This window comes from Balaenoptera acutorostrata, chromosome 16 (genome assembly GCF_949987535.1).
Source record: "Balaenoptera acutorostrata chromosome 16, mBalAcu1.1, whole genome shotgun sequence".
NCBI lineage: Eukaryota > Metazoa > Chordata > Mammalia > Artiodactyla > Balaenopteridae > Balaenoptera > Balaenoptera acutorostrata.
This window is the reverse complement of record NC_080079.1, coordinates 46,303,657-46,322,808: the sequence shown is the minus strand read 5'-3', so window position 1 is coordinate 46,322,808 and position 19,152 is coordinate 46,303,657. Positions and strand designations below refer to the sequence as shown.

The window sequence follows — 19,152 nt, the reverse complement described above, 5'->3', positions numbered from 1 at the left end:
AAATTCAAAGTAATAAATATGTTCATTTCTTATTCTTCCCAAAGGTTCAATTTTAAAAAAAGTATTTAAAAAAAAAAAAAGTATTACTGCTTTAAAATTTCAAAACATACAGTCTGTGCTTATAACATTTTCAAATTTGTAAGAGCTTGGAGCTTTGAAAAGAAGGAGGGAGAGTGGCTATGAGGAGAGGAAAGTAAGAGAGTATTCTTGAGAGAATTCTTATAGTAAAAAGATTGATAAAATTAAGAGAAATAATGGGTATTTATTACTTAACTATATAAGAACTTCCTGCTGCTTTAGCACAACCTGGTGGTGATTAATTTTAGGTACAGTAAATGTCAGAAAAATCAATAAAGTTTTCTAGTTACTTTAACTCTACTTGTAGTAATATCATTTTAATTCAGAAATTTAAATATACACATTCATAGCCAACTATTTAAAAAAAGAAAGTGGCATTTCCAAAAAAGGAGTTAGCCAAAAGCAACAGCAAAATTACATGATTACAGTAGGCTGAATCTGCACATTAATATCCCTTAAACATCAGAAAGTAAAATAATTACACACATACCCATCATCAATTTATTTCAAAAAATCTAATACTGGTACTCTAATGAACAAAAGTATAAACATCTCTTTATGACCAACTGCTCAGAAAAGCATAAACACTGCTTTCATTTCCTCAGCATCTTTTCCCTGGCACTATTCTTTAGCTCTTACAGCAATTACTTTGTTGGGTCAATTTAAGAAAAGTCTAAAAAGTAAGGTGTTATATGACTGGCCACTGGTTATTGATATAAGCTCTCATTCTTTATAACAATAGAATATTTGTGTATATTGTTAAACTGGATGGCATTTGATATATGGCATGCCAGTCTTCAACATGTACTGAAGTTTATTAAGAAAGGTGTGAAATCAGATTATCCTAATATTTAAAGTATTAATGGTGACATTCTTTTAGAAACAAAGAAAAACCAATAAAATGATATTATCATAAAATGGTTTTGCTCTAGCTCCTTTCACTGTTTCATACTTTTCTTCCCTACATTAAGATGTAAATATTTAAGAACTTCCCAGTATATTCGGGAAGATAAGATTTGAATGTGTTTGGTATAAAATGATATAGGTAGTTAAATGCTAAAAGAGCTCAGAAAGTAATTGCAAAGATGTGTTTTATACGACACTTGTCCTGCAGGTGTTTACGTAACTCATTTCTCTACCTCACCCATTCTATAATATTCATTACAAACACTGACTCCTATCTGCTCCCTAGGCTCATCTGAAGCACAGAACACAGTAAATTATTTGAGTGATTATTTTCTCCATTCTCCTGAGGATGATACAAAATCAGTACCATTCTAGATGCCATAGGGAATTAGGGCTTAATTCTCTCCTGGAAACCTAATTGAGAAAAGCTTGTGATAGACACTAGCACACGTCCTTTTCTTCCCTAACCCTTACTCCCCAAAATACTCTAGCCTCAGACCCATGGTGCCTATCTACCTAATGGCAGACTTTGTCCTGTATTCCTATCCACAGGGGAAAGTTGTTTGAATACACTCAGCTTCATATATTTAAATCTTAGGCTTCTCTTAAGCTATATTTTTCTCTACAGTCCCTACCTTTGCCAAATTCGGTATGTAAAAAGTCATTTTTTCATGACTTTTAACTTATTTTCTATCCACAAACTACAAAAATCTTCATTTGTTTCTGGAGATCTAGAATACACAATTTTTTGGCATAATATTTTGTATAATATAAATATAAATTTTGAGTTATCTTACTCCTGTGAACTGATGATGACAGTTGAATATTTTGCTCAAAAAGCTGGTGAGGGTTTTGAAAACCTTTGCTTGACTCTCCTAAGAGGATAAACAAATGCTAAAGGATGGTAAGGTTTATATGCTAACTGGCAAATTCTTAAGGTTTATTTTACTGAGCCATAGCAAATAATTTAAGAGCATCTCATTCCACACTGTACGGGTCAGTCCTTGCAGGCTATCCATCTCTGTAACAACTAGTCAACTCTGTCACTGTTGCACAAAAGCAGCCATAAACAATAAGAATGAGTATGGCTGTGTTCCAATAAAACATTATTTATGGACACTGAATTTCATATTAATTTTCATGTGCCTTGAAATATTCTTTTTTTTTAACCATTTAAAATTGTAAACACAATTCTTACCTCACAAGGCCATGAAAAGCAGGCAGTGGGCTGGATTTCGCCAACAGGCCAGAGCTGGGTCCCGTACATAGGCTTTTATATGTTACGCAAAATGTTTAAAAATTACAGGCTCCAAATCTAGAGACAGGAGACTTATGTTTTTTTAGATCTCTCATTTTAAAACTTGTACCAAATAAGTTCTCTACTTTCTGGATAAATATACACACATAAGAGAAAAAATAATTCAGAATACAAATTCCTACTTTAAAAAAACAAACAAAAAAAAACCCCCAGAAAGCTGTAAAATGAATGTCTCACCTTAAAACATATAATTAGGAAACACTTAAATTTTTACTCTATGCAATATAAAACAATATGCATAGATATGGTACATAATTTTTTAGTTTTTAATTTAGGAAAAAAGACAATGAGGAAAAGATTTATAAATTTCTCTATCCCTTTTATAAAAGTTGCAACTGACACCAGAAATCTCTTGCATGTACAACCATCAACTCTGACTACAATATGAATTATAGCTAGGATTTGGAATTTGCCAACATGAGTTCTGGATGCTCTATTAAAAACAAACAATTATATCACAGAACATTATGGCTTCTACAAACTTTGAGACACTTTTGAAAAGGAAACGCCTGCCTCCGTAATATAAGGAAACAAGAATATTCTTTCCATAGTCACAGAGTATAAAAAAACTTCACAGTCTGATTTACCTTTATCAAAGGTAAAATGATTCACGGTTACATTTCATGGATTATTTTGATGCTCAGTGGTTCCTAAACACAAAATACATTCCGCATGAACTCTTATCTGTTTGGGTTTTCCAAAGCAAGACACCAATACAAAATGTATTGAATTGGCTGGCAGAAGTCAATGGGCTAAAGAAAAGAAATTAAATATAAATGTTTACCAACTTTTATCCATCTTAATTTTAAACAGCTTTGGGTATTGAGACCTAATTGGTTTCTTGTGTCTATCCATTATGAACATAATTCAATCTTCTATTTTAAGACTTCTCAGGGTCACTATTTTGCTGTGTATTTCACTGAACGTCGTACAAGATCATCTCGTCCAACTTCAACCATCTGTTCTTCCCAAGATTTCATTTCGTTATAATAACGAACTTTATCATCTTTAGCAAGTTGAATATATACCTGAGAAAAAGTGTAATCGTTAAAATGATTTCTTTAGAGGAATCTTTGCAATTAATTTCTGGAATGCTTTCCTATATATACTCTAGAAATTACCTTACTATTCTACATATATAAGGGGGGATTGGAAACGAATGTTTTTGTGAGATAAAAATTAGATGAAGAAAGGTAAGAGATAAAGATTTTAAATATTAATGAAGTTGTTACAATTTCAGGGCTTGGAGTATGGAAAAGGAACAGGGGCAGGGTGTGACCATCACTGGATACAGTGACACTAAGTTATGAGTGACACTGTTTTAAATACCAATTTTATTTGCAGTCAAAAGCTACCAGGGGGCTTCCCTGGTGGCGCAGTGGTTTAGAATCCACCTGCCAATGCAGGGGACACGGGTTCCATCCCAGGTCCGGGAAGATCCCACATGCCGCGGAGCAACGTGTGCCACAACTACTGAGCCTGCACTCTAGAACCCGCGAGCCACAACTACTGAAGCCCATGCCCTAGAGCCCCTGCTCTGCAACAAGAGAAGCCACCGCAACAAGACACCCACGCACCGCAACAGAGAGTAGCCCCCACTCGCCACAACTAGAGAAAGCCTGCACAGCAACGAAGACCCAACACAGCCAAAAATAAATAAATTAATTTAAAAAAACAAAAACAAAAAAAACCTAGCAGGGACCTCCCTGGTGGTCCAGTGGTTAAGAATCTGCCTTCCAGGGGCTTCCCTGGTGGCGCAGTGGTTAAGAATCCGCCTGCCAATGCAAGGGACACAGGTTCGAGCCCTGGGCTGGGAAGATCCCACATGCCGCGGAGCAACTAAACCCGTGCGCCACAACTACTGAGCCTGTGCTCTAAAGCCCGCGAGCCGCAACTACTGAGCCTGTGCGCCACAGTACTGAAGCCTGCGTGCCTAGAGCCCGTGCTCCGCAGCAAGAGAAGCCACCACAATGAGAAGCCTGTGCACCGCAATGAAGAGTAGCCCCTGCTCACCGCAACTAGAGAAAGCCCACGAGCAGCAACAAAGACCCAATGCAGCCTAAATTTATGTATGTATGTATGTATGTGTGTATTTATTTACTTATTTATTTATATATAAATAAATAAAAGAATCTGCCTTCCAATGCAGGGGACGTGGGTTCAGTCCGTGGTTGGGGAACTAAGATCCCACATGCCTGCCGTGGTGCAACTAAGCCCACGTGCCACAACTAGAGAGAAGCCAGCACGCCACAAGTAGAGAGAAGCCCGTGCACTGCAATGAAGAGCCCATGCCGCAATGAAAGATCCCGTGTGCCGCAATGCAGCCAAAAATAATAAATAAATACATAAATATTTTTTAAAATAAAATAAAATGAAGCCAATTAAAAATAAACTACCAAAACAGAAAAGCCAAATTGGTTCCAAGAATATGAAAATAATTTTAAAATACTTTGTGTAATATAAGTATATCACATGAATCAAGCCTTGCTCTAACATATTCTCATAGATATTCTAACTAGACACTTGAGACTAAAACCATACTACTTACTTGCTTTTGAGAACTAGAGAGATTTTTCCAGCTTTCATTTACAGCTTTCAGCTTTACCTGTAAAACAACATATCTTTAAGTACCAGATATAGGGATTTCAACGATTAAAGAAAATTTTTTTTTATTATTCATTCCAATAAAACAGATATCAAGAATCACAAGCAAAGATTCATCAATTCTTAACATCTTTTCTAAGTAAAAATTATTAAACTGTTAAAATGTACAAAAATTAATGGTATGAAGGTATTTAAAAAGGTATCTTTTTAAAATCTGAGATATAATTGACATATAACATTAGTTTCAGGTGTACAACATAATGATTAGGTATTTGTATATATTGCAGAATGATCAGAGTAAGTCTAGTTAACATCCATCACCTTACATGGTTACAAATTTTTGTGTGATGAGAACTTTTAGGATCTACTCTCTTAGCAACTTTCAAATGTGCAGTACAGTATTTACTACAGTCACCATATTGTACATTGCCAGGACTTATTTATTTATAACTGGAAGTTTGTACCTTTTGACCTCCTTCACCCATTTTGACCCCCACCCGCCAACTCTAGCAAATACCAATCTGTTATATGTGTCTATGAGCTCTTTTTTTAAGATTCCACATATAAATGAGATTATACGTTGTCTTTCACTGATTTTTTTTCACTTAGCATAATACTCTCAAGGACCATTCATGTTGTCACAGATGGAAGACTCCCTTATTTATGATGGCTGAATAATATTTCACTGCATATACACATTTTCTTTATCCATTCATCCATCAATAGACACTTAGATTGCTTCCATGTCTTGGCTACTGTAAATAATACTTCAGTGAACATGCAGGTGTATATATCTTTTTGAGTTAGTGTTTTAGCACAAGGGTTCTTTCTACCACATCCTTACCAACACTTGTTATTTCCTGGGTTTTTTTGATAATAGCCATTCTAACAGGTATGAGCTGATATCTCATTGTAGTTCTGATTTACATTTCCCTGTTAGTGATGTTGAGCACCTTTCAGGTACTTGTTAGCCATCTCTATGTCTTTCTTTGGAAAAATGTCTATTCAGATCCTTTGCCCATTTTTTAATCAGATTTTTTTTTTTTTTGCTGAGTTGTATGAACTCTTTAAATCATTTGCAAATATCTTCTCCCATTTGATAGGATGACTTTTCATTTTGTTGGTGGTTCCTTTTCCCATGAAGATATTTATCTTTTTGGATTCAGAAACATTAACATTCAAGTATAAACTACATTCTGTCATAGACTAACTTCAAAGACTAAGTGTTTTATTTCCTCTCTGTAGCTTAATGTTTTCTTCTAAAATTTGTGCCAACATGTTTAGGTGTAGTCATAGGAAAAATACAACACCAGTTCTTATTCTACTTAGCTGAACTTAACTATGTGACTTGGAAAAAGTCATATTACCTCCCTTAGGCTTGGTTCTTCATCTATAAAATTAAAGGGATGCAGGGATTCCATAGCGGGAGGAGAGGCAGAGAGGAGAGTGAGTACACTTCACACAGCTTGTGCTGTTGCTACCAGAGAGCAAAGACTGAAGGGAAAAATGGGTGGGTGGAGAACAAGGGGCAGAGAAGAGACAGAGGGACAGGAGAAGGAGAATGTGAGGGAAAGAGGGATATGGTTTGAAAAGTACCTGTTTAAAGCTAGGAGAATATCATCAGTGATTTTAAGGAGAAGTGGAGTTAAAACAATGAACTTTACTATTCTGACCAGAACTTTGACTGAATTTTATTTTCCTATTAAGAAAAAATGAGGTACCAGATGGTATCCGAGCCTATGTTTTGAATATTTTAAACTTAACTTTTATAAACACATTTAGTATATTCAGGGACAGTTACTAAGTAACTGTTCTCTTAGCTTTGGAAAGAATTGCTTTGGGCTTCCCTGGTGGCGCAGTAGTTAAGAATCCACCTGCCAATGCAGGGGACACGGGTTTGAGCCCTGGTCCAGGAAGATCCCACATGCTGCGGAGCAGCTAAGCTTGCGAGCCACAACTATTGAGCCTGCGCTCTAGAGCCCACAAGCCACAACTACTGAAACCCGCACATCTAGAGCCCGTGCTCCACAACAAGAGAAGCCACCGCAATGAGAAGCCCGCGCACAACAACGAAGAGTAGCCCCCGCTCGCCGCAGCTAGAGAAAGCCCACGCACAGCAACAAAGACCCAACACAGCCAAAAATAAATAAAATTAATTAATTAATTTTTTTTAAAAAAATTGCTTTAATGCTCTCAATTCTTTCTTAACACATCTTTTTGCTTATATTTAATCCATAGGGACTTCCCTGGTGACGCAGTGGTTAAGAATCTGCCTGCCAATGCAGGAGACACGGGTTTGATCCCTGCTCCGGGAAGATCCCAAATGCCACAGAGCAACTAAGCCCGTGTTCCACAACTACTGAAGCGCACGCGCCTAGAGCCCGTGCTCACAACAAGAGAAGCCACTGCAATGAGAAGCCAGCACACTGCAACAAAGAGTAACCCCCACTCACCACATCTAGAGAAAGCCCATGTGCAGCAACGAAGACCCAACACAGCCAAAAATAAATAATAAAATAAATAAATTCAAAAAATATATTTAATCCATAAAGTTTCACACTCAATGCATTAAACAATAATTTATGAAGTTGCATGAATAATCTTTCAACTAAAAAAATAAATCATGAAAAAAATTAAAGGGATGGAAAGATATTTACTTTTGTTGCTTCCTAAAACCCCATTAAATGAGCCCTTCCACCATGTGAGGACACAGTGAGAAGGTGCCAGCTATGAACCAGAAAAGGGCCCTCACCATGATGGTGCCTTGATCTTGTATTTCCTAACCTCCAGAACTGTAAGCAATAAATTTCTGTGGTTTATTTATTTTTTTAAAATTAAACTAAAATTTCTTAAGGCATAAAAACCACATGGACAAAGACAACAGGAGAGGGCAGTACTAACACAGCATTTTGGAAGCTGAAAAGCAGGTGGAGAAATGATACCTAAACCCAAAAAAGTAAAAGGCAAATTGATTTACAATGCAGCACCAGACAGGTATAAAATAGAGGTGAAGGTCAGGCTAAAACATGAGGATCGACTGAAAGTCTGTTTAAAACAGAGGTTAAATCCCCATCATGGGCAGATTCTATGATATTCATCCTCTTAAAAGGGTAAAATAGTTACTCTGTGGATACCCAGTACAGTTAGGGCAATGGTAACATGCTGAAAACAGGGAGATTTAGTGAAAATGTATATCCCAGAAAGAATAGCAAAAAAGGCCAAGAGAAAACAATACAGAAAAGCTAAGAAAACTAGAGGACCAGTTCAGAAGATGCATAAACAAATAATAAGAGTTCCAGAGAGTCAGAACAAAGAAAAAAGAGAAGGGGAGAAAAAAGAAAACAGATCACAGTCAAAAGACCAACAATCAAAACGGCTTTACACTTCTCGAAAGCAATTTAAAAAGCTACCAGAGAAAGGAGCAATATTTTTAAATTTTTCAAAGAACATGATTTCCTAGAATTCTATGTCAAGTCAAACTATCAAACAAATGTAGACATTTTTAGACATGTAAGAACTTAAAAAATTAATCTCCCATGTACTCTTACTGGGGGAGATGCTCTAATAGAATCAGTAAACCAAGAAAGACAACAGAAGAAGCAAAAGCACCACAAGGATGATGATGAAGATCCAGGATGTCAGCTATGCACTAAGCATAGAAGGCAACAACCAAACTGGAACAAACAGAATATTTAATGGAACTGACAGAATATTTAATGCATCTAATGTACTCTAATGTACTCAAGCTAGTGAATATTGAAGAATTTGGGTGGAATTATGGATAGTACATAAAAAACTAAGCAAATACAAAAACAAGACATAATCAATTTCAGTGAAAGTTTTGCAAGAAAGGAAAAATAATCATAGCAAATGGAACACCTTAGCTATGAATATGGTTTACATTATCATAATAATGTTAAGTACTCAATGTTGATCTAAACAAAATTATGATAACTATATTGGGAGGTAGGATGATGGAAATGTGAACAGTGGAATAAGAAAGAGTTAAATGTTCATCAAATAGTGAGAGGTAATGCCTAAAATATATGTAATGCTTAGAATTTAAAAAAAAAAATCAGGAAGTAACGATACAGAACATTATTTAGAAATATGGAGGTAAATACCACAAGAATCGACTAAAACAGAATGTATTAACTCTGTAGTAAGGAATACACGGTAAAACTAGTATCTTTCATAACAAGCCTTACTTTGATTCTTTAAACTATGAGGGTGTATTTTTTACATGAATAAAAATGATATAATTGAGTTAATTTTAATTTCCAGGGATAAGGCCCAGCCATGAAGCTTCTGAAGTGATTCCAAGATGCAGTCAGAGTTGAGAACCACTGATTCAGGATTCTCAAGCATATAACCTTCTTATACTAATAAGAAAACTATCAATAAATCCAAGGTAAGTTAGTGACTGAGCAAATTCCAACTAAAAAAATAAATAGGCTTGCTTTTTTAGTAATGCAGGGCCATGGAAACTAAATTTAAAATCCCAAGGGGAGTAAATCAGTAAAAGTATATAGCCAGGAAAAAGTACATCACATATATACATTATTTAATCATATGTTCAACAGGATTTGTAAAATGATCTAAGTAGCCCAAAGAAGCAGAGTGGCAAAAAACCTATATCTCAGATTGACAAGAATTAGGAATCTGAACAGACAACTTCTCTTACCATGGCTTATTATAAAAGGAAAAATAGAATTGTCAATTTGGAGCCTCTAAGAAGGAAATAAACGAAACACTAAGCCACAGCAGGAACAACAAGCTTTTTTTTTTTTCTGCACATTCATATGACATTCACATGTGTAATACATTGCTGTGGGCAAAACTAAAATTTTATTGAAGGATATAACATGAAGCCATAGGTTACACTCAAATCCCAGTACAAAATATTACACCTCAACCCTACTTTCCCAGTGACTGTAAAACAGTTAAGAACTGCTGGATAAGAAGTCTCCAGAACTTTAACAACCCTATAAAGCTGAAAATTTTATATGTTTTTTGAATTTTAAAAGTTGACTCTCTCTCTATATATATAAGCAACTACATATTCAAATTAATTGTATGTGGTAAGAAAAAGGATTCATCTTTAAAAGAGATACAAGAAAGAGGGCCTTATTTGTATATAGTATTTGTTTATAGTAATTTACCACTTTTCTTCACCATTTGACATGTGGCACCCCTAAAATTTCCTGTCTAGGTATTTTAAAACTTAGAATAAACAAAAATTTTAAAAATAAACAGTTCTGTTTTACCTGTGATGTACCATCCTTAGCTTCCTGAAAGCGTTCAGCTATAAAAATGTTATAAGCTGAGCGAGGTCTTTTCGGTTTTCCAAGCATTGTTAACTCCTAAGTAATAAAAATGGAACAGTGAGATAAAGTTTTAACCTCTATGAGACTTAATTTCACCTACAGAAAAACTTTATTCACTACTATGCATTACAGAATGTTCTTTAAAGTGAACATTATGATTCTTATATAAAGTATGTGATTGTTCCCTCTTGGGGTCAGAATTTTTATAGTACTGTTTTGAAAATTCTAATAGATTTTGTGAGTTATTTTTCATACAAAAACATTTCCTTTACATATTATTTTCATGGTCTCCATGAACTGAATAACTGAGCACATATGTACAAAATCTTTTTGTACACTACCATCTCCTTGGCCAAAGCACTACATGTCTCCACAACTCAAGAACATAAGAGTATCTGTTTAAAAATCTCTCATTTCATTTCCTTCCCTGCATGTCTCTCAACCTTTAACCCTCAACAGATATGTTAATTTCAATTATTTTTACTAGGTATCAAAAGGGGTCAGGGGGATGCATTATCTAATGAAAGATATTGCATCATCTTAACTTATTTAGTTGCTGAATTTGATAGTAATTTGTAAAATGATGGCGCTTTTAATGGCAATTTGGTTACAGTCAATAACAAACCCAACTTTCATTCATAAGTAAAAGTAGGGCTTCTCTGATTTACATGTAGAGATCACTTTCATGGCCCTGAACCTCTCAGTCAGGAAACTAGGCATTTTACAACTTAACTATGCATTTCCCCTTTTGTTTCTAGAGCTACTGCTAGGGATTTCTCTCCTAGGTGCTTCACCTCCAACTTCCTGGTTCCCACACTTCTCACCTACTCTCTAACCAGTTGGAACTGGGAATCTAATGGAAAGAAAAATTCTAACAGAGAGAAAGAACAGAAACACTCAGACTTCAGGTTTCCGGTTCCACATGTAAGAAGTTTGGAAGTCACCACTCCATCCTAACAAGTATAAAGCTGAACAGACTGGAAAATCAACAAATCCTCTTGGATGCACAGAAGAGAGGACACATGGCAAACTGCTGCCCCCAAGACTGAAGAGACAGACACAGACAAGTGAACACAGGGAGTCTAGGCTTACCAGAGCAGAGACTCAGGAATGGAAACCAGTGCCGGGGAGGAAACTGAACCGCAGTTAACAAACTGCTGGAGGCTCCATGCGGACAACTCTGAGTTACCCAGTCATAGGAAGGACCTCACATTGTGAGGTTTATCCCCAGGAACCTGACCAGATTGCAACAGTAAATATCAAGAAAAATCCCCTCTTGCTTTCAGCAGGATGAGAGGAAAAGGAAACACTTTGAAATGCCTGAGCATTTTATTATTCTTAACAAGGCCTGCCCTCAGGGGAAACTAGTTAATCAGAACCTAACCTGCTGGTATACTATCAGAGCCTAACTGACTTCAATGAAAGGAAATACCTGACTACAGCTTATTCTAGCCATCCTGTTCCACCTACAAAGGGGAGAAAAAACTGAGAAACACTTGTGAACTTCACAGTGCCAAGGCATAGGCTCATTAAAAGACCAAGACGTAATCACAGGACTGTAGAATGCTTCCCTTGTCCCCATGCCTTACCACATTACTAAGGCCTATATACAGCATTTCCTTTTACCCAGCACATCATGTCCAGCTATCAAGAAAAAATTTCAAGGCATACTAAAAGGCAAAAAACCTAATTTGAAGAGACAAAGCAATCCTCAGAACTAGATATGGCAGGGATGCTGTAATTATCAGACCAGAATTTTAAAACAACTGTGATTAATATGCTAAGGATTCTAGACAGCTTGCAAGAACAGATGGGCATTGTAAGCAGAGATGGAACTCATAAGAACCAAAGAGAAGTGCTAGAGGGACTTCCCTGGTGGCGCAGTGGTTAAGAATCCACCTGCCAATGCAGGAGACACAGGTTCGATCCCTGGTCCGGGAAGATCCCAAATGCCGCGGAGCAACTAAGCCCGTGAGCCACAACTACTGAGCCTGCGCTCTAGAGCCCGCGTGCCAAAACTACTGAAGCCCGCGCACCTAGAGCCTGTGCTCCGCAACAAGAGAAGCCACCGCAGTGAGAAGCCCCCGCACCACAACGAAGGTAGCCCCCACTCGCCGCAACTAGAGAAAGCCTGCACACAGCAACGAAGACCCAACGCAGCCAAAAATAAATAAATAAAATAAAATAAGTGCACAATCATTTTTTTTAAAAAAAGAAGTGCTAGAGATAAAAAACACTAACAGAGGGAATTCCCTGGCAGTCCAGTGGTTAGGACTCCGAGCTTCCACTTCAGGGGGCACGGGTTTGATCCCTGGTCAGGGAACAAGCTGCATGGCGCAGCCAAAAAAAACAAAAAGAATCCTCAAAAACCCAAAAGCAAAGAGAACAAAGACTGAAAAGAAAAGAAAACATAACAAAATATCCAACAATTATGGGACAACTACAATAGGTATAACACACGTGTAATGGGAATATAAGGAGAACAGAGAAAGGAACAGAAGAAATATTTGACTAGGAAACCCCTTATATCTGCCCAATCCTCATTTCTGGTCCTCCCCACTCTAAGTACTGGTTTGGGTGCATTAAGTAGAAAGGGAGAGCAAAAAAGGGAGAGTAAACCCTAGTTCTCAACCCTCCAAATACCATCCCTATGCAGAGACTCTTATTTCTCACTCTTAGTATCTTTTCTGGCTTCCTTTTACTAATTGGATCAGCAGTCTCAGATTACTATCATTGAAATGAAATTGGGTGAGTCCTCACCCGAGTGCTAGGAGGGCTTAAGACATTAGGGTTAGGGAGAGAGATCCTAGCACCTCACATTAAAGGCTAGAATCTACTTTTCCAGAGAAATAGTTTTAACTCTGATGACGCTTTTCTACTGTGTATGTACTGGACCAGCAAGTTCTCCACCTCACACCTAATACTACAGAAAGATGTAGTCTAACTATCAAACAATGGAATTTATATGGATTAATACCTTAAGCTGGAAACCACTAATTTTGAAACATGTGGGGTTTTTAATGAGGAAAAACAGGATTTCATCCTAAAGGCACTTCTTATTTGATAAGATACAATAGGCACTTTTTAAACATTGTTAATTAATTCAGTCTATTAAGCAATATTCAGAATCAAATTCACCATTACCTATAGAACAATTCAAATCAGTAGGTTATTCTAGACAAGACCCAGAAGCAAGATTCTTGCTATTCGTGATTTGGCTGTTTCATAACTCTGTTCCTACAGCTTTCATGCCAGTCCTGACTATATATCTTAAATTCAGATGCATCCAGAAGTAGCAAAAAGGGTTTCCAAAACAGACTCAAAGGCAAGTGGTTCTAGTGGCAGAAGGGAACTATCCTATTTTTTCCTAACTAGAGTACACTTGATGACATTCTACCATATCATCAAAATAAGACAAAAACACCTATACTCATAGATATATATATTTCAGTTATTTGCCAAAGGAAAAGCATATTTCAATGATACTCACTCTCTTTTTTATTAACGCTTTCTTTTTTAAACGTTTCTGCATGATTTCTTTTTCCAAAGATACAATTTGACTTGGAGTTAGTTGTTCTTGAATTCTGTTTATCTCTTCTTTGTATGCCTGCCAGTCTGTCCTGTAAGCATCTTCATATATCTATAAATAGAAAACTCATATAAGAAGTCAATAAACTGTTGTTGACTAATTAAACATAGCACACCTGTCAGGGAAAGACAACTGCATGACTTCAGGTAAAAGACTGAATCACCAAGTGAAAAATGTGCTCTCGGATCACATTTATAAGTCACGTATTTTTCATATACATGATTACTGAGGGGAGAGTCCAGTAATTAGCCTTCAACTTCAAATTGCTGCCAACCCTTCATCGCCACTCCCATACATCCATATTCTCATCATTTATGTGGATCAGAAGGTATGAAGTTCCTTTGTAGATAATGGATGTTAAAAAAAAAAACTCTGGGTCATCTGGTTCCTTAAAGGACATGACAATTATTCTTAACTACAGAATAACTGGTCAGCAATGTTTAAAACTTATATGCTTACCTTTTTCTCTGCATCAGGAAGTTCCCTCCATAGCTCAGCGATTTTTTTAATTAGTTCTGAATTTTTCGCATCTATGAAATGAAATAAAGTAAAAATTGATGTCACAATTTTATGTCTCAGGATCAATTTCTAAAGACTTCCAGGAAAGCATAATCCATTAGCTCTAAAATTAAGTATTTTTACAGATACCTCTATACCACACACAACTTAATACAATGATTTAGCTTTTCTCTAACCAACTAACTTAAATACGATAAATAATTTAATATTTTCTAACATTGTTAAAGTCTGTTATCTAATAATTAGGGATTATCACTTACCACCAAAATGGTCCTCAGAAATTGATTACTAGTTTAAGTCATTGTGTAATCAGTGTCTACAAATTTTTTACTTCACATTTCAATCAAAACATTTTTTTCAAGTCTTTCAGGAATTATCAAGTTCATTAAACCTGACTAAACAACAAAATATAGTCTTGATTCATGTAACACCACCTTGTATATCAATTACAGAAATACCATTTGCTAACAAACTAAATTATACTAAAACCAATTCATTATTCCCCATTGCCTTCCTCATCTTAACTGGAATGACAGGGTAAAAATGATTTAACAAACCACTTGTTAGTTTCAACTCCTACATTTTAAAAGATATGAGTACTGAAGCATGTCTCTTAAACCAGTTCTGTATAATGTAAGACTATTAACAGCTCATTTGATTTTCACAAGTGCCCTGTGATGTACGGCATGTGAAAAGGCTTTTGAAATCATAAGCAAAGGTCAGCAATTACTAACTTAGTCATTATCTTTACACTGTAACCTAAATAAAGACCCACACCCTTTCTAGGGAGTCAACAAACCTCCTAACTGGAAATCTTTCAGGAACTCAAGAACTGACTTTCAGTGAAAAAGCTCCTGAAATTAACAGTAATTTGTGTAGAGCTTTAAAGTTTACATAACATGTCCACATAAGTTATTTCATTGTAACTTTATTAATAATTCCCAGTGACAGAAGCAGGAGCTAAGCAAAAGCTAAAATGATTCATCAATGGTCCTCTGGGCCAATGGCAAAAAAGCCCAAAATTCAGCTTTTTCATCCTCTTCCCTGGGTGCTTTCCACTTTGCATGCTATTTTAAAAATACCTTTCGCTAGATGTCAATTACATTTAAAGCATTTTTATTTGGTAAAAAATATGTTATACCTCCTATTTTACAGAACATCAAACAGAATGGTTATGTTTCTGCATTCACTGGATGCTTTGGTAGTGAAAATCAAGTTTCCAATTTAACTGCTTAGTGGCCTCTTTATTACATCAAAGAAGAGTATATAGCCCAAACTCCTCACCTGGGTTCTGAGCTTTAAATATGGGTAGCTGTTCTTTAGAAAATCGAACGTATGAAGTCATAGGCTTCTTTGGATAACCAATGAAGTTAGATGAAAACCATCTTGGTACATTCGCAAAACTACATACAAATAAAAAGAAAATAACCAATGTTAAGCATTTAAGTGCCCATATTCGTAAGGATCTGAACAGAGATGCCAAACAAGATGTCATCAAAATGCTATATATCTGACACCTTCGACAAGAAAGATAATGACATTTAAAATCCTGTCCTATCCAGAAGCAAAAGCTTCCAAAACTTAAGTCTCAAAGCCCTTACCTCCTAGGAAGGGCAGACAGTGGAGGAAAGCGTGTACACTCCAGCTCCTGGGCCCCGCCTCCTTAATGCCTAGATGAAGGCAGGAGACTCTAGGAGCGACTTCGTAGGGAAAGCAGAACGGGGTGCTCCAAGGTTAGACAGTAAAAAGGGGCGGGGAGGAGGGGAAAGGTAGCCGGAAGCAAGGCACGGGGTACTGATGCAGTAAGGCCTGGTCTCAAAGCCACCATCCCCGTGGCAAGGTCGAGGTCTGAATCACAGGGCCAACTCGGCCCTGACCTTTTAGGAGGGGCAGAAAGCGCAGAAAAGCGTCTACATTCCAACCCCAGGGTGTCCTGAGCCCTGCCGCCTCCGGAGGCGCAGGCGAGCAGTCCTACCTGAGAGGAGAGCGCAGTCGACTGCCACATCCCTTGCAGAGGTCCGCTCCTGACTTTCCCAGAGCACTCAGCACGCCCCACACGCCCCGGAGAAGCGCCATTGCATCCGCAGACGAAGCACTGACCAGGCCCCAATCTCGTACAGCGCCCGGGCACAATAAAACAACCCCAACAAAAACGACTTGAACCCGTAGCTACCCCCCCAATTTTGCTATCAGGCCCGCCACTCGCAAGGCACTATGGGACGTCGGTTAACATCCGGTTTAGGTGGGGGCGGGGCAAGGTAGAAAGCGCAGGCGCTGTAGTGGGTTCCTTGGTGGGCGGGACTACGAAGAAGTAGGAGGAACTCGGGGGCGGAGAAGGGAAACGGCCGCCCGGCTCAGCAGTGCCTCGAGGGGGCACTGCTGAGCAGCTTCTGCCCCCATCCGCAGCCCGCCCTCCGCAGCCTGTTCAGCCGCTGGCCCAAGAGGCTGACGGAGGCACGGCGGTGGCCTCACCCGGACACGGTACTGGCTGGCCTGTGACGACGGGAAGGACTAGTACGTAACAGACAATTTTACCACAGTGTAGCTGTGCCGCCCACGCTTCTCTGAGGTCAGGTTGCTGGGTGCTACGCGCCCAGCAGAGTCCCTCAGTTCAAGCAGGAGCTGGAGCTCAGAGTCCAAAATTACTGCCGAGGAGGGGGGGTGGGGCATGGTTGCAAACCTTAAAATGCAGATTCCCAGGCCTTGCAGCAGAGCCAGATTCAGTATGTCTGTGTGGGTCCCAGGTTCCTCAAGGTTTAACAAGTTCTAATGCCAGTGGTAATGGGACCACATTAAAGCAATACCGATCCGGACCATCACCCCATCCACTGTGACTACCACTGACGCAGTCTTCAAGCTTGACATCCAACCCCTGCTTAATTTGTGGGGAGGAGACTTTGGCTAGTTAGTTGCCCAGAGACTAGAGTTCTAGCCTCAGCATTAACGTCTTGATCCGGGAATGTCGCATCCCCTCTCTAAGATTTAGTTCCCCCACTGCAGCTGAGGACGCTGGACTAGGTCAGCGTTTTCCCAACCAAAGCCCTGAGAACGTGTGACAAGTATGCCTTGAGATTTTTTCTTTTTTTTATAAATTTATTTATTTACTTTTGGCTGTGTTGGGTCTTCGTTGCTGCACGTGGGCTTTCTCTAGTGGTGAGCAGGGGTTACTCTTCGTTGCGGTGCGCGTGCTTCTCATTGCGGTGGCTTCTCTTGTTGCGAAGCACAGGCCCTAGAGCGCGTGGGCTTCAGTAGTTGTGGCACGCCGGCTCAGTGGTTGTGGCTCACGGCTTCTGGAGAGCAGGCTCAGTGGTTGTGACGCACGGGCTTAGTTGCTCTGCGGCATGTGGGATCTTCCCGGACCAGGGCTCAAACCCTTGTCCCCTGCATTGGCAGGCGGATTCTTAACCACTGTGCCACCAGGGAAGTCCTGCCTTGAGATATTGATAGATGTGCTGTACAACCATTTTCCATGTGGACAATGGCATGAAGAAGTTGGAAAGACCTAAACTAAAGCTATGGAAGGGTCCTTCTAGCTCTCACATTCCATTTATTTCAAAGATAGCCACCTCCTGAAACAGCCTTTCCTCTGTTGGATAGCTTTGTTAGAAAATTCTTACCAGTGTAATATTGAGCTGAGAGTCTGTAGCTTTGAAACATTGGTCCTTCAGTGCCATAAAAGATTAAGCCCACTTCTTCTTTTAAGTGGTAAGCAACTATCACCACTTCCTTTTCACAGGCTCTCAGGATTGAAAGGGACCTTCCAGGTCATCTGTTCAAACCTCTCACCCTGTCATGGAAGAAACAGGACTGGGTTTTATTGTTTGTTTTTTTCTGAGTACATACTATGTACAAGGCCCCAAACAAAGATAGACACAGCATTCTCCCCACCTGCAGTGAAAACTAGTGGCAGAGGCAAAGAAAAGAAGAGTTGCAGTACAGTGTCAAGATAGAGGTAAGTATAGGCTAGAATTCCTTATAATTACATTTTAGCTAATTTCTGAAATAATTTTTCTTTATATTTTTCTAGAGTGTTTTTATTCTTTCAGATGTTTGATATAAAGTTAAACTTCTTTTGGATATTTAAAAAGCTTTTTGTTGTTTTAAAGTGTCATTTTCATAAATCTTGCTATAAAAAGTTCTTATAAATCTGATCTATAACATTTCTGTTTTCATCAGATTCCAATATTCTTTAAAACTCATATACATTGCAGTGATAATTTTATTCCAAACTCAGCATTTACACAGAAAATATAATTCTACCTACTTACTCACACTGTCTTTGAACAAAAAGGCATATGGCTTCATGTATATTTACTTTATAAAACTTGAAGACTTTTCCAGGGTTCTATACCTTTATTTTGTTTTAAAATTTCCTCTGCTCCCAGTGTTTCAGTCCCAACTGACTTCAACTATCAGTTACATCCTCATGGTTCCCTATTTCATATTGAATCCAGACCTCTCCTTTTACGCTCACATCTATCGGGTTGGCCAAAAAGTTCGTTCGAGTTTTTCCGTAGCTGTAAAAGCTTACGGCAAACCCGAACGAACTTTTTGGCCAACCCCAATATATAGCCACGGGCATCTTTACCATCATGTTTCACAGATACCTCAGTTTTCCCTGAACAGAATTCACTATCTTTCCCCTATCTTGAACTCCTTCTGTTGGTAAGAGGCACCAGTATCCCGTTGGAATCATGGAAGCCAATAACTTGATAAACTATTATATAATCTCCCTCATTCACACTCCTCACCCATCAACCAACTAATGATAAGTATTGCTGATTCTATTTCATTAGCCCTTCTAGTAAGTA

The 19,152-nt window shown here is 38.2% G+C and overlaps 1 protein-coding gene across 1 annotated transcript; it reads right to left on the bottom strand.

The window, feature by feature from the left end:
* Positions 1-374: 374 nt before the first annotated feature.
* Positions 375-16,556, bottom strand: TFAM (transcription factor A, mitochondrial). The gene is made up of 7 exons (XM_007176320.3): positions 16,317-16,556; positions 15,626-15,744; positions 14,282-14,352; positions 13,724-13,873; positions 10,174-10,269; positions 4,851-4,907; positions 375-3,330 (listed from the first exon to the last, which is right to left on the bottom strand). The coding sequence occupies exons 1-7, from the start codon at positions 16,415-16,417 to the stop codon at positions 3,202-3,204; spliced, it is 723 nt and encodes a 240-aa protein (XP_007176382.1). The 5' UTR covers positions 16,418-16,556; the 3' UTR covers positions 375-3,201.
* Positions 16,557-19,152: the final 2,596 nt, after the last annotated feature.